At 33.2% G+C, this 13,596-nt stretch overlaps 1 protein-coding gene across 1 annotated transcript in view; it reads right to left on the reverse strand.

The window, feature by feature from the left end:
* Positions 1-1,268: 1,268 nt before the first annotated feature.
* Positions 1,269-13,596, reverse strand: part of LOC143071359 (chitin synthase chs-2-like) — a 38,439-nt gene continuing 26,111 nt past the window's right edge. The window contains exons 17-28 of the mRNA XM_076245610.1: positions 13,440-13,498; positions 12,917-13,094; positions 11,950-12,099; positions 9,697-11,000; positions 9,002-9,238; positions 7,998-8,077; positions 7,564-7,666; positions 7,003-7,156; positions 6,147-6,353; positions 5,787-5,922; positions 4,357-4,557; positions 1,269-3,895 (exon numbers count right to left, since the gene is read on the reverse strand). Coding sequence (XP_076101725.1) covers positions 1,944-3,895; positions 4,357-4,557; positions 5,787-5,922; positions 6,147-6,353; positions 7,003-7,156; positions 7,564-7,666; positions 7,998-8,077; positions 9,002-9,238; positions 9,697-11,000; positions 11,950-12,099; positions 12,917-13,094; positions 13,440-13,498 — 4,761 coding nt within the window. The 3' untranslated portion in view covers positions 1,269-1,943. The remainder of the gene's footprint in view (positions 3,896-4,356; positions 4,558-5,786; positions 5,923-6,146; positions 6,354-7,002; positions 7,157-7,563; positions 7,667-7,997; positions 8,078-9,001; positions 9,239-9,696; positions 11,001-11,949; positions 12,100-12,916; positions 13,095-13,439; positions 13,499-13,596) is intronic.

A 13,596-nucleotide genomic window follows, 5' to 3' on the forward strand; every position in this document is an offset into this window, starting at 1 on the left:
CAAAAAACAAAATCGGGGTAACAAACCAAAACCGAGCGAAACGCATTAAATATAAGAGGAGAACAACGACACAACATCGAAACGCAACACACACAGAAACAGACCAATCATCAGACAAAACACCACGAGAATAACAAATGTAACATGAAAACCAAATACATGAATTTGGGATAGACATAGTTGTTATGGTTCATTGGTCAATAATCAAGTATATGATATATAAATAACTCGACTTATATTATCGTTTAATTAGTGCTGATCTCTAAATCTTCTGTGTAAGAGTATGAAGAGTGACGTTGATCGTGACTGATGTCAGCGTGTATCCTGTATACATTGTCATAAAATAACAATTTTACTTGCATCAAATGATTCATTAACTCCTAGACTAAAATTAATCTGCAGGGACTCAGTAGTGCACATCAAATTGGATGTCTGTGGTGTCATCATACTGTTGCAGTCAACATTCTTGTTGGTACGTGTATTTATGAGGGTTTGGATGTGTTTTACAGAAGTGTATAGTGAAGAAAAGTGCAAACAATGGCTAAAATATAAAGAATATCAACACATATAATGGGGTGCTGATATATAAGAGGATCATATAAAGAATAGAAAATAAAGGGGGAAAAATTTAATGAATAGAGAAAAATGGCTTAGAAAAAAAACACACAAGTGAATTTTCCCTTTATCATTTTCAAAGAAACGATACAGTGGAAGGTAAAATTTGTTATACTATTGACGATACCAATTTAATGATTCCAGATACGTATTTCGACAATACTATCATTTCAGTGATGCTCGAGGACAAAATATTTGAAATTAACTAAGTTAACTAAACAATAGTTAAGGAGAAACTTCTTACCATTTCCGGTTTATCTGAGTCCATCTGGGTGTTTTGATGGGTATACATGTTTCTCAATTAACTATATTTCTGTTTAGTGTCTTTTTCTTTTGACTATGTTTGGTCTGTTTTTTATTTGGTTTGTAGTTTCAATTTCCTCTACGGTATTTCTTTGGTACATTAGATTATGAAGACGTAAAGTCCCATAAATCTGTGATGGATGGTTTGAACTTGTTTCTGATATAATGAAAACACGTTTACAAAGAATAAGCTTCCAAAATGGGTCTTTCTAAAAGTAAAATTTTTATATTTTGCACATCTATTCATGTCCTTATCAGTTTATGTAGAAATGTTTCTCAGCACAAAATAACATAATGATTTTGAATTTGCTATACTATAAAGGTTAGTGTAATTGAATTTATCAACTAAATGGAATTGAGATGGGTCTTTATTGAGTTTGGCCATACATTGTACTTCACATCAATTCATGAACAATTCTACTTTTAAATGGGGCGCACTTGATGCCCATGAAAATACCTGCAACTTGTCGATAAGCTTACATAGATGTTTTCAGAAATTTTACAGCTTTAATCAGCTGATCACACTTCCAATAAGTTTATCTACTTATTTTACTTTACAGAAGACGGCTATATAGAAATTGAAGCAGATACATTTACAATCGCATTTTTCAAAGGACTATTTCATTAAACAATTTCTGTTTGCTTGATTATGTGCAATAAAAAAATAAACGTACAATCCATTTTAATTTTATATTCAGCGAATGCTTTTTTTTTTATCTCATCAAAATTTGCTTCATTTGATTAGCGTTACACGTTCTAAGTGTATGTTACAACTATTGAAAACATTTCTTTTGTAACACACACACATAGTTGGTACAATCAAACAATTCATATATAGAAGATATGAGAATAAGCATTAGATATGTGGATATTAAAAAATGTCATATACGTGTTTTGCATTTCCCAAACCAAAAACTCATTTACGATACCCAATAAAATAAAATGAATTTTCATCACAGATACAGTTGGAATCACAAATCATTTTTGATAAGCTCTATGCCATTAAAAAAATAATATGCAAGCGTTCACAAGGAAGCAGTCCTGATAATATTGTTTCCAGCACCCTCTGGGGCAGCTGTGTCGTTCTCAGAATCGCCACTAGTAGTCCTTTGTAATTCATTTCTATAGCGTCTCTCAAAGGCGTGACGTAAGGTACGCCCTGTAGCATGGCCTCGTCTGTTAAATATAGCACTAGGTCGACGGCGTATACATTTCTTCCCATTTGTTATATCATGTGAATGATAAGATGGTGGAGGACGTGATATACTAAAAGACGAACTTGATGTGTCTGTATAGAAACAAGAAGAAATATCATCTTCATCGTCGAAATCTTCACCGTCAAAGTCTGTTAATCCATCGTCGTAATCCGGTTCGGGTTCATTTTCTATGTTAATTACACGTTGTAATTCCATTGTTCTAGTTATAATTTCCTGTATTTTATGTTTCTCCGTGAATTGTTGAGTACAGGAAATATCAGTTATTGACAAAACATGTAAAATTGTTCCCCATCTATGAGAGAGCATTCCAATAAATTGAAAAAATAAAATTGTAGTGAACAAAGCAAGAAAAAGCATTCCTAATGGTTCAAACGTAAGATCTTTTCTAGAAGAGTCGAAATACGGAATCTTGATAAATAAAACTGTATCCTTAAATTCATCTTGTAACAACTGAAGTTGCATGGTCAGAGCTACCCACAATGCACTCGTCATAAAGAAACCAAATACAACGTTATTTCGTAGATTTTTTAGATCAGCTGCTACCTTTTCCTGGTGCATTTTATCTTCATTTATAGGAAACAAATATTTTTTGATAAGTTGTTTCCAAAATATACGTTCTTTCTCTGTCAATCTTTTAATCGGACCTTCACCACACGTGGAACTGGTTAACCACCCTGGATTTTCCGGGTCTTCGTTTCTCAGCCAAGCCGGAGTTGAGTCTGTTCTAATCAATGACATATTACCGGGAATCGGTTCTATCCTTTTCTCCTGTACAATTGGAGTCTCGCCTTTATCAGTCATGGTAGACGACGATCTTTGTCTTGGAGGAAGTGTCTTATTTTCCCTACTCTGGCGAAGTTCTAAAATGAGTTCTTCAAGTAGTTCATCGGTTTTGGGCTTTGTGTCAGTTTTATTAGCACTGGCAGCTTGTCGGAACTGCTTGAACATCTCAACTGTCTCATTCATGACAGTATCGAGGCCAAGCCAGCCTAAGAATCCTTTCCTTTCCTCTCTCTTTTTTCGCTTTTCTTCCTCAGCCCTCTTTTCAGCTTCTATCTCTTCTCGAGATTTTCTTTGTGGCACTTCGCGAGTACCCCACGATACAACGTGCAAATTGCATAAATAGTAAATCGTTAAAAGAAGATAGCCAATTGGTATGCAAATGAAGTATAGTGCTCCTGAAATCAAACACGCGAACTCCTCTGGATGAAGCAAAGCCGATATAAAGAATATGATTACCAATAGCATAAGAAATATGACATTCGGACTGGTTATACCTCCTTCAATGCCTGTACCAATGGTTCCTACTAAAACAATAGTCATAAAGATCGTATAACAAGCACTCATTATAGTTGCTACGGTGATCTGAGTGGTCGGCTTGGTAAAGATGCAAACCACAATAAAGAATATTGCTGGAAGCAACGATATTGCATATGACTCTACAATTGTCGTCTTGAATACGACAGTAAATGCACCAGCCATCATAAGTAATACTGTTGCAGGACCAAGTACGGTAGACACAAGCAACAGAAACTGATACAAAACGTAAAGGGTACTGATGTTATCGTTTAGACGAACAGTGTTTTTCCAATCTCCCAATAAATCGCAAATGTTGGCGAGTGTAGAAGGTCCCCATCGACGTCTCTGATTAAAGAATTCTGAAAACGTTTCTGGTGCATGTGTCAAAGCATCTGCAGCTGCGCAGTAATCTATTCTATATCCTTGTTGTAAAAGGAGAGTGCTTAGCCATCTGTCTTCACCTAAAATAGAACTGACTTATTATCGGATGTACTACTTGATAAATGTTGATTACGGGATACTGATATACGAAGATAAGAAAAAGATTGTAAGAACCTGCTACGATTAGTTTGATTATTGCAAAACATTGCAATGTCAAAGCTTTTCTTATGTAATTTCTGATAACTTTGTGATAAATTATGTTACTATAGTTACCCTTAGTACATTTAGTTACAGTATATTAGGGATTTTATCTCAAGTTCAGATCACCCATACCTTTACAATTTGATTGTTCTAAATTTTAAACATAAAACTCAATTCTAAAATCTTAAAGATAAAATAACATTCAGGATGACACACAAAAGTATATAAGCATATTCTAATCCTTACAGGTAAAAAAGTCACATATTTTGTTCTCACACGACATAGTTATCTTAAGTTAAAGGAGACATTACATGAGTATGTAACTTATTTTATAACACACCTTGATCATATTGTACATATTGTCCTGCCTCGGTTGTTCGTATTGCATAACTCCTTGCAACATTGTCATCCATTATTGCAGATCCCCGAAATAGACTGAAACACCCAGGAGCACAAAGAACACAACCAAATACATGTTCGGTAGCTTTCTGTAACCAGTGACCAATGGCATACTCAAACTCTTGATACCACAAAATTGGACCTGCATAAAAATAAATAGCTTATGGAGACTTGTTCTTCTGCATATTTAGCTGCTTTCTTCTTTAATTAATTAATTAACTATTAGTTTATATATTGTGTGGACAAGGCGCGTTTTTGGCGTATTGAATTTTAAACCTGATGCTTTTTGTTATCTATTAATCATGTTTTTCTTTGTCTAATATGTTCTATTAATTTGTATTGTAGTCCTGTAATATTATGTTGTCATTTCAATGTTATATTTAACTTTGCCATTAAAGTGCGAGGTTTGGCATGCCACAAAACCAGGTTCAACCCACCACTTTTATTCCCCTTTAAAAGTGTCCTGTACCAAGTCAGGAAGATGGCCATTGTTATATTATTGTTCGTTTCTGTGTGTGTTGCATTTTAACGTTGAGTCGTTTGTGTTTTCTCTTATTTTTGAGAAATTGAGATAAGACGTGGCACGGTACTTGTCTATCCCAAATTCATGTATTTGGTTTTCATGTTATATTTGTTATTCTCGTGGTGTTTTGTCTGATGCTTGGTCCGTTTCTGTGTGTGTTACGTTTCGGTGTTATGTCGTTGTTCTCCTCTTATATTTAATGCGTTTCCCTCGGTTTTAGTTTGTTACCCCGATTTTGTTTTTTGTCCATGGATTTATGAGTTTTGAACAGCGGTATACTACTGTTGCCTTTATTTACCAGGACAATATATTGTCAAATCAATGGAATTTGATGCGACTGTCACCCAAGTGAGAGGTTTAGCTAGCTTTAAAACCAGGTTTAATGTACTTTTTTCTACATAAAAAAATGTCTGTACCAAGTCAGGAATATGACAGTTGTTATCCATTCGTGTAATGTGTTTGAGCTTTTGAATTTGCTATTGATTAGGAACTTTCCGTTTTGGATTTTTCTCGGAGTTCAGTATTTTTTTATTTTTCCTTTTACTAAGAAAGAAAGAAATCTTATATAAGGATGAAATAATATAAATTGTGTTTCAGTAAGATTTACTGTAAGAATTTTATTGTAACAGATGCACAGTTCAACCATAACATAAATGTTGGGTTATTAATGCTCGAAGCAAAAAGAACTATTCAAAAATTTAAGAGCGGATAAAACAAAAAAAAGGACAAATTGTAAATAAATACAACATAAGTAAACTACTGTCATACATTTATCGACAAAACAAATCCGTGTTACTAACTAAAACCAAATCTGAGTAAGACTTTCTAGAAAGATGCATAATAATTACCTGAACCAATCGGATGAATACGTCCACATGCGGCTCCAACTTTTTTGTTCTTCTTAAGTCGATCGACTAACAATCTGACTGCATCAGGTTTAAAGTCTACGTCACCATCCAAACTCAAAATAAATGTATTCTCTGCCTGTATGAAAGATATTGTGACTTATGATAAAACTTGAAATAAACAAAAAAATGGAATTTTTTATACCTTGCTAATGTGTATTATATATCTCACTATCAAAATATTTTATATAAAGGATAAATTATGTCTTATTTATCAATTCACAGGTTAAATTGTGTACGATTAAACAGTTTTCAATAAATATTTCAGAACATGAAAAAAAACAAAAAACAATAGTCAATTACCTGTGTATGAACTTCTTCACTGGTATAGTTAAAAATGACACTGCGAGTAAAATGGGAGGCCTGTCGCCTACGTCGTAATTGAGTTTCTGTGAGACGAACTCTGGAAGTATCCGAGTCCGGAGTTTCGGTTCTATCACCGTCTTTACGTAGGAGATTTTCTGGCTGAGCTAAGATTCTATAACCAAGCAGGTAGTACATATACATCACCTAAAAAGATCAACAAAAGTTTACATTTGAGTGATATGCAGAAGTACATTTGAAACGAAACGAAATGCAGAAATTAGTCTGCATCGGAGGTGGAAAGATTTAAAGAAGCTTTGCTGTAAAAGAGTATGGTCAGGATTTTTTTTTTACCAAAGATTTAATTAACTGTAAAAAAAGATGACTGCATTGGAACATAGTTTTACATAAAACCTTATAAAGAAGACTTTGAAATAGACTAGGAAACATATGGTGCTGCACAACAAATACTTAAACTCGGTTAAGAAATAAAGGCAACAGTAGTATACCGCTATTAAAAAAATCATAAATTGATTCCAAGAGAGAGACTGTAAAAATACTGACGCAGATAAAACAATTATTATCCACACCGTGTTGTTTGAACATTTGTTGACTCTAAAAAGGCAAATAACAGGAATACAGAATTCGGAGGAAAATTCAAAACGGAAAGTCACTATCAAATAGAAAAAAGCTCAAATACATCAAAAGAATTGATAACAACTGTCATATTCCTGACTTGGTACAGGCATTTTCGTATGTATAAAATGGTGGGTTAAACCTAGTTTTATGAGAAAATTATATAATGTGTTAATGTGTTAAATGCGCAAGAGAATCAACACTTTTTTCTATAATTTACCTGTGACCAACGTTTCTTGTGACGAGTTTTATGTTTGTCCTTCAGATGTGCAATAAGTTTTGTACCACCCGGTAATCGCCATATCAGACGTCCTCCGTAAGGAGTAGGTGTTCTCACTGGAGAGCTAATATACATTTGTCTCTCATGTACTGAGCTGAAATATTAAGTACATACGTATACTTATATTATGATAATACTATTGATGGTTTGGGTTATATTTCACTCTAATAATACATGTAAGACTGTGTCATATAAAAAAAAAATAACAAATAATACTAGTAAACCTTTTACAAAATGACATTCGATATTCATTAGTGTTTCGAAATGTAAACAAACTGTTTGCATAATACAAAATATTCGTCATTCTTAAAATGTGTCAATGTTTAAAATTTAGGTAAAACAATAATATATAACACTGATTTCAACGCCATGTGAAGTTGGAAAATAGTAGAGTGTAAAGAGATGTGTACTTTTAGAATTAGCTTTAGAATATCATTTTTGACAGAAAGAAGAAAGAAAATACAGAACAATATCGGAAATTGAATAAACTATAAATTCTACCTCAATGCATCCTCTATACAGTCTATCAAATCAGCAACGAAACTATTGGGCACAAGTATATCATCATCTGATAGCTCCATAGCATCGTCAAAGAAAATATGTGCTGAAGAAAAAGTGGAGTATTTACATCTTAATCTATATCAACAGAACACAAAATAATAGAGTGTGAAGGTGTATGCATCTGATAATTTCATATCATAAGTCTTAAGCTTACATTCGTCTAAATTTAAGAGTCATTTACTGCTTGAAAATTCTAGAATGTACATGATGCAAATCATAACAATGTCTTTAAATAACACGAATGCACACGCTGAAATGTCACCTAACCATAATTGATTTTGTGTTGAAACTCTTAAAGATAAGTGTATGACTACAAGTATCACATACACTTAAATCAATGACAACATGGTTCAAATTTTGTAGAAATAATTTACCTTCAAATTCATAATAGTCTGGATCCTTGATATCATAAAATTTCTGAGCAAGAAATCGAGCGCTATGGTCTATATCCATTCTACAAAATACGAATGACATATGAATAGATAATGTTAGTATATAATGTCAAGCAAGGGCATAAGGAAAAGGCTATTTAAAATAATGAAAACAGTAGCATACCGCTTTCAAAAGTTATAAATGGATTGAGAGAAAACAAATCCGTTTTACAATCTAAGACAGAGAGAAACACATCAACTATACGAGTAAATCAACAGAACAACAGAAACACTGACGTGCAACAAAAATGTACGCGAACATACATGGAACCGAACTATTTGATAACAACTGCCATATTCCTAACTATTTAAGTTATAGAAAATTGTTTTATTTATCGTAAAATTTTCCAAGATTTTTTTGTGGGGAAAAAACTAAATATACTACATGAAATGTTTTTGTATGAACATTAAGACTACCTAGAGAGAGTATGTATAAGATTATACTACCTAAAGAGTGTATGTATAAGATTATACTACCTAAAGAGTGTATGTATAAGATTATACTACCTAAAGAGTGTATTTATAAGATTGTACGACCTAAAGAGTGTATGTATAATAAGATTATACTACCTAAAAATTGATTTCAAAAGTTGTGTCATAATATTTTTGGTTTCATGCCACTCTACCTCGTGTGTATGAATAAAGGCAACAGTATTATACCACTGTTCAATAGTAAATCGATTAAGCGAAAACATATCCTGTTTTCAAACTAAAACCGAGGGGAGCACATCAACTATAAAATTAAAAGATAAGACCAAAGAAATGCTCTTTACTTCAACACAAAACAAACGCCAGCGTACATAAAAACGTACTATAAGATAACAATTTTCATATTCCGGACTTGGTACAGGACATTTAACGAAAACATCGTGGGTAGAAAATGGTTTTATAGCTAGCCAAACCTCCCGTTTATATGGAAATGTTAAAAAAATACCATAATATTCTACCTGAAAATTGATTTTAAAAGTTGCGTCATCTCATTTCTGGTTTCATGCCACATTGTTGCGCATGCGTATATTTGAGGCACAACATCGTCTGCTTTATGAATCTCCTCGTCGTCGTCAAACATAAACGAATCATCTTCGTCGGCGTTAAACAAAGAGCAATCACGATCATTAGTCCTTCGACGAAGCATCATACTATGATCGAGAAGAACTCCACATCGAATGGGCAGTACAAATAATCTGAAAAGAATTTAAAATGAACACTCAAATATATATTGAATATAGGATTAATTGACTTTTGTATGCTTGTAAAAAAACAATTCTATGCATGAGAGTAATAGCAGACAAAAAGTTTACACGTGTATCTACCCGTTTTCGACGTTATAAGTATGAATGATTACTACATATGTGAAGTAGTTTATGTGTTGATTGATTGTTTACCATGACATTTAATTTCACTCTAATAGTTCTTAAGGTTATTTTTACAGAGTTCATTTATTTGTGTGTCATTCCAAAACTTCGGACAACTTTATAGTTGACGATACCTTAAACATGTCTTGTTTCCCCGAAATCAGTACTGGTTGCTATGAAAATTTTACAGAAATATGTGATAATTATTTGTCATAAATATACTTTAACCATTTGTATATCTGTATATCAATCAATAAATCACTTAACCAACCGTCATTAATCCTTACCTATCTATTTTGGCCATACGTCCATTTTTAGGTGACCATATATGTGCTGTCACAATAACCTGGGATATCCAGAGGACTCCAAACCATAGCAAATGGTAAAGTCTAATGTTACCTTCCATTTCTGGGCATATCCAGACGTAAAAATATGATGGTATAAACTGGGTATATGATTGTGCAAGAATTAAACCAAGTGTTGCTGGTGTTGCCAAAAACAATGGTATAGTAAATCCAAATGTTTGCATACACAACTTGCAAGCCAGGCTACCAAAGTACGACATCAAAGTGCTGGCAATAAGATGTAAGTATAATGGTCCATATTGAATAAAGTTAATCTTCAGTGCTTCGGGAATTGAAAAAGAAAATTCGTTGTTATTGGAGGTCTTCGATTTCGCTGTGGGGTTTGTGGAATTGTTGGCTGTATTTGATTTGGTTATGGAAGATACTGTACTTGACATTAGCTTCTGATACTTTTGATTTAGTGTGTCACTGGTAAGATTAGTTACAGCATTTATACCATGTGTGTTAATATCATCAGCAATTGATCGTCTTACCCTTATATTACGTCCAGAGCCATCATAAATTGAAGGAGTTGTCGTTTCCTTAGTTGGAAGACTCGAGATAGATTTCAGGGTTGGACTTTCTGTAATGTACGAAAGTGTTGTTGTTAGCAGTTGGGGTAAAACAGTATTAGCACTTTTCACGACCTGAGGTTTATCACTAAAATGAATGTTGAAATTAAATCCTGGAAACAACAAAACAGCAAACACCATTGTCCAGCCTATCTTCCAGATTCCAGCGAATATGTATAGGCGTTGGCGCACGGAGTGCATCTGTTTCTTCCATTCTAACAACGGAATGTGAAAAGAATGTATACTGAAATTACCGTAGACAAAATTTTCCCAGTATGAAATACTGATGAAAAGTAAAGCAACTGGTATCTCCCACATAATTCTATCTTCAAATGTTAATGGTGGTCTCGAAACCGTGTGAACTATTTCATCATTGTTTAAAACCGTAGCTTTAAGAGTATTCTTTTCAGTTTCAGTCAATGGTGTACTGAACAAAGTTGATGCTGCTAGATTTGCTAGCTGTATTATAAATGCTAGGCTATTGATAAGTCCTTGAGCACATCGTTTCACTGGGGGAATACTTGAATCACAAGCTAGGCCTATTGTTTTGAAAAATGCTGGTATCGTAGATACTCCACAAAATGTTAGTAAACTTCTTGCCATGTCCATTCTTGGTAAAATATGGAAAACTAATAATGATAATCCGAAAGTATGTAAAAGTTCCACAAACAGCGTCTAGAAATACAAAAAAAAAAAGATATGTATATCAGAATGTCATGAACACATTCAAAAGCATATTTATACTCAAGAGAAAATTCATTTTATTTTTCTTCTGTTTACCTCGTTTCCTCCTGAACTGAAATTAAATAAGCTACAATTTTAGATTATAGCTAGTTTTATCATCAACCATTTATTGCAGGCTTTTAAACTCAAAATGACAGTACAATACTTGATTTTACTTCGATAAACGCACATGCATGTGCATGATGTGAGATGTTTGCTTGTTTCGGATAAATTTATCAAAAACTTGTCTTGACAAACAACGATTTAGAAATATACTAACAATATTGGCAGTCCTGTCTATTACTGAAGACCGCATATCGATATTTATTAGAATTTTCTGATTTATTGTGTTGCTCCCGTCGTAGGATTAACGGAATCCATCTCCAAATGGTTGACCGTTATAGAATATTTTAACACCGATGATCATTAAAAGTCCCAATGGTCGTATCCACAATCCCGTCCTCTTTTCCATCGTCACTGATTTTGTACTTATTACTATGATGAACATAAAGGTTGCTAGAAGTGGAGTATGATGTATACTAGTACTCTTCTCAAGCATATGAGATTACCGATTTTCTTTAGTTTGGTTCGTATTGCCTAGGGTTTCTATGTAGTGTATTGAAGACTTTTCTTAACATTTTGTTTTTTTTTTATCATGACGTTGTCAGTATATCTATGCTTTTTTTTGTTCCCTTTGTATCTTGACTCCACACATTTTGTTCATGATCTTTATATAATAGGTACACAAGTATGTTTATAAAATAGTAACTGACGCTCACATTGTAGAAATGTATTTTGTATCGCCGAAAGGTTTTTTATATGGACGCGTCTGGTGTGCTTTAATGTTTTCCTTCAATATTATATACCAGCATTTTGGCGTCGTCACAAAAAAGCAACTTACAACGATTACCATCCGGAATGATGGCCAAGCACTACTTCCAAATAAGGACTTTGCAGAGTAACTAAATATCCAACAGATATATGGCGAACACATGACAATAACTAACATAGTATACGCAGGAGAGTCTGCATCATTCTTTGTCACCGGATCCTAAACAATTAAAAAACATCATGTGTCAATGTTATTGTTATATACATATTCCATTAGAATACTGTAGAATGTGCGACGTTTTAAAGACTATTGCTTTTTGTTTAATCCACATTTGTAATAGCACAAAAAATAGAGTAGAATGTGTCATATATATGAATATATGTATTTAAAGTTATTAATAAAGCATTCGTTAACATAGATTACTGGTCGAATTTCAAATCAAATTTGAAAGAAAAATAAAAGATACCAATGGGCATCAAAAGTAGTAGTCAAACAAGAATGTGTCCAAAGTACACGGATGCCCCACTCCCACTATCATTTTCCATGTTCAATGGACCATGAAATTGGATAAAAAATATAATTAGGCATTAAAATTAGAAAGATAATATCATAAGGAACATGTGTACTAAGTTTCAAGTTGATTGGACTTCAACTTCATCAAAAACTACCTTGACCAAAAACTTTAACCTGAAACATGCACTTTCATTTTCTATGTTCAGTGGACCGTGAAATTGGGGTCAAAAGATTAATTTGGCTTTATAATTAGAAAGATCATATCATAAGGAACATGTGTACTAAGTTTCAAGTTGATTGGACTTCAACTTCATCAAAAACTACCTTGACCAAAAACTTTAACCTGAAGCGGGACAGACGGACGAACAGACGGACGAACGAACGGACAGACGGACGAACGAACAGACGGACAGACAGACGGACGAACGAACGCACAGACCAGAAAACATAATGCCCCTCTACTATCGTAGGTGGGGCATAAAAAGGTTAATAAAAAACAAAGATTACCCGTTATAATACTTACTTTTATAATACTGGTTGCCAATAAAAGAACACACATCTTACTAACAACAGCTGACGTTAAAACAAGGCAAAACAATAGGACATAACAGATAAATTTAAACACTTTAACAAACGGTCGAATTGTATCACTGGTAGAGATTCGTTCACGTGGTATCATCTGAAATCTATCCCATAAACGCCTAAAAAATAATGTAAAAATATATTGAAGTTATACTGCTAGTATTTCATTCTTGCCTTGGATTAAGTGTTTGTTTTGGTATTTGAATTGTAGTTATATGAAAGTATCTAAAAACGATAGTTTATCCGTCAAATAAGAAAAATTGCAATATGAATAAAAGTCCTTCAATTTACTCATAACAAATGAAAGTCACAATGGTAATCAAATCTTAAATTTTAAATGGTATTCTTATCTTGTTAGATAACTCTAATTGCTCGACTGAACTTTTTATCTGAATTGAACAAGCAGTTATTTAATGTTAAGTGATAGGTGACGTGTTGGTATACTGTAACTTCAGTGAACTTACTCATCAAAGACTTTTCTTTCAGAATACTCTGGAATACTTATTCTGACATGTTGATCTCTCTGTAAAAAGAATGGGTTTCATTAAATAACATGCCAACTTAAAGAGTGTATTAATTCAAATGCAACTTTAAATTCTTGTCATATTTAAAAAAACCATT

This window comes from Mytilus galloprovincialis, chromosome 4 (assembly GCF_965363235.1).
Source record: "Mytilus galloprovincialis chromosome 4, xbMytGall1.hap1.1, whole genome shotgun sequence".
Classification (NCBI taxonomy): domain Eukaryota; kingdom Metazoa; phylum Mollusca; class Bivalvia; order Mytilida; family Mytilidae; genus Mytilus; species Mytilus galloprovincialis.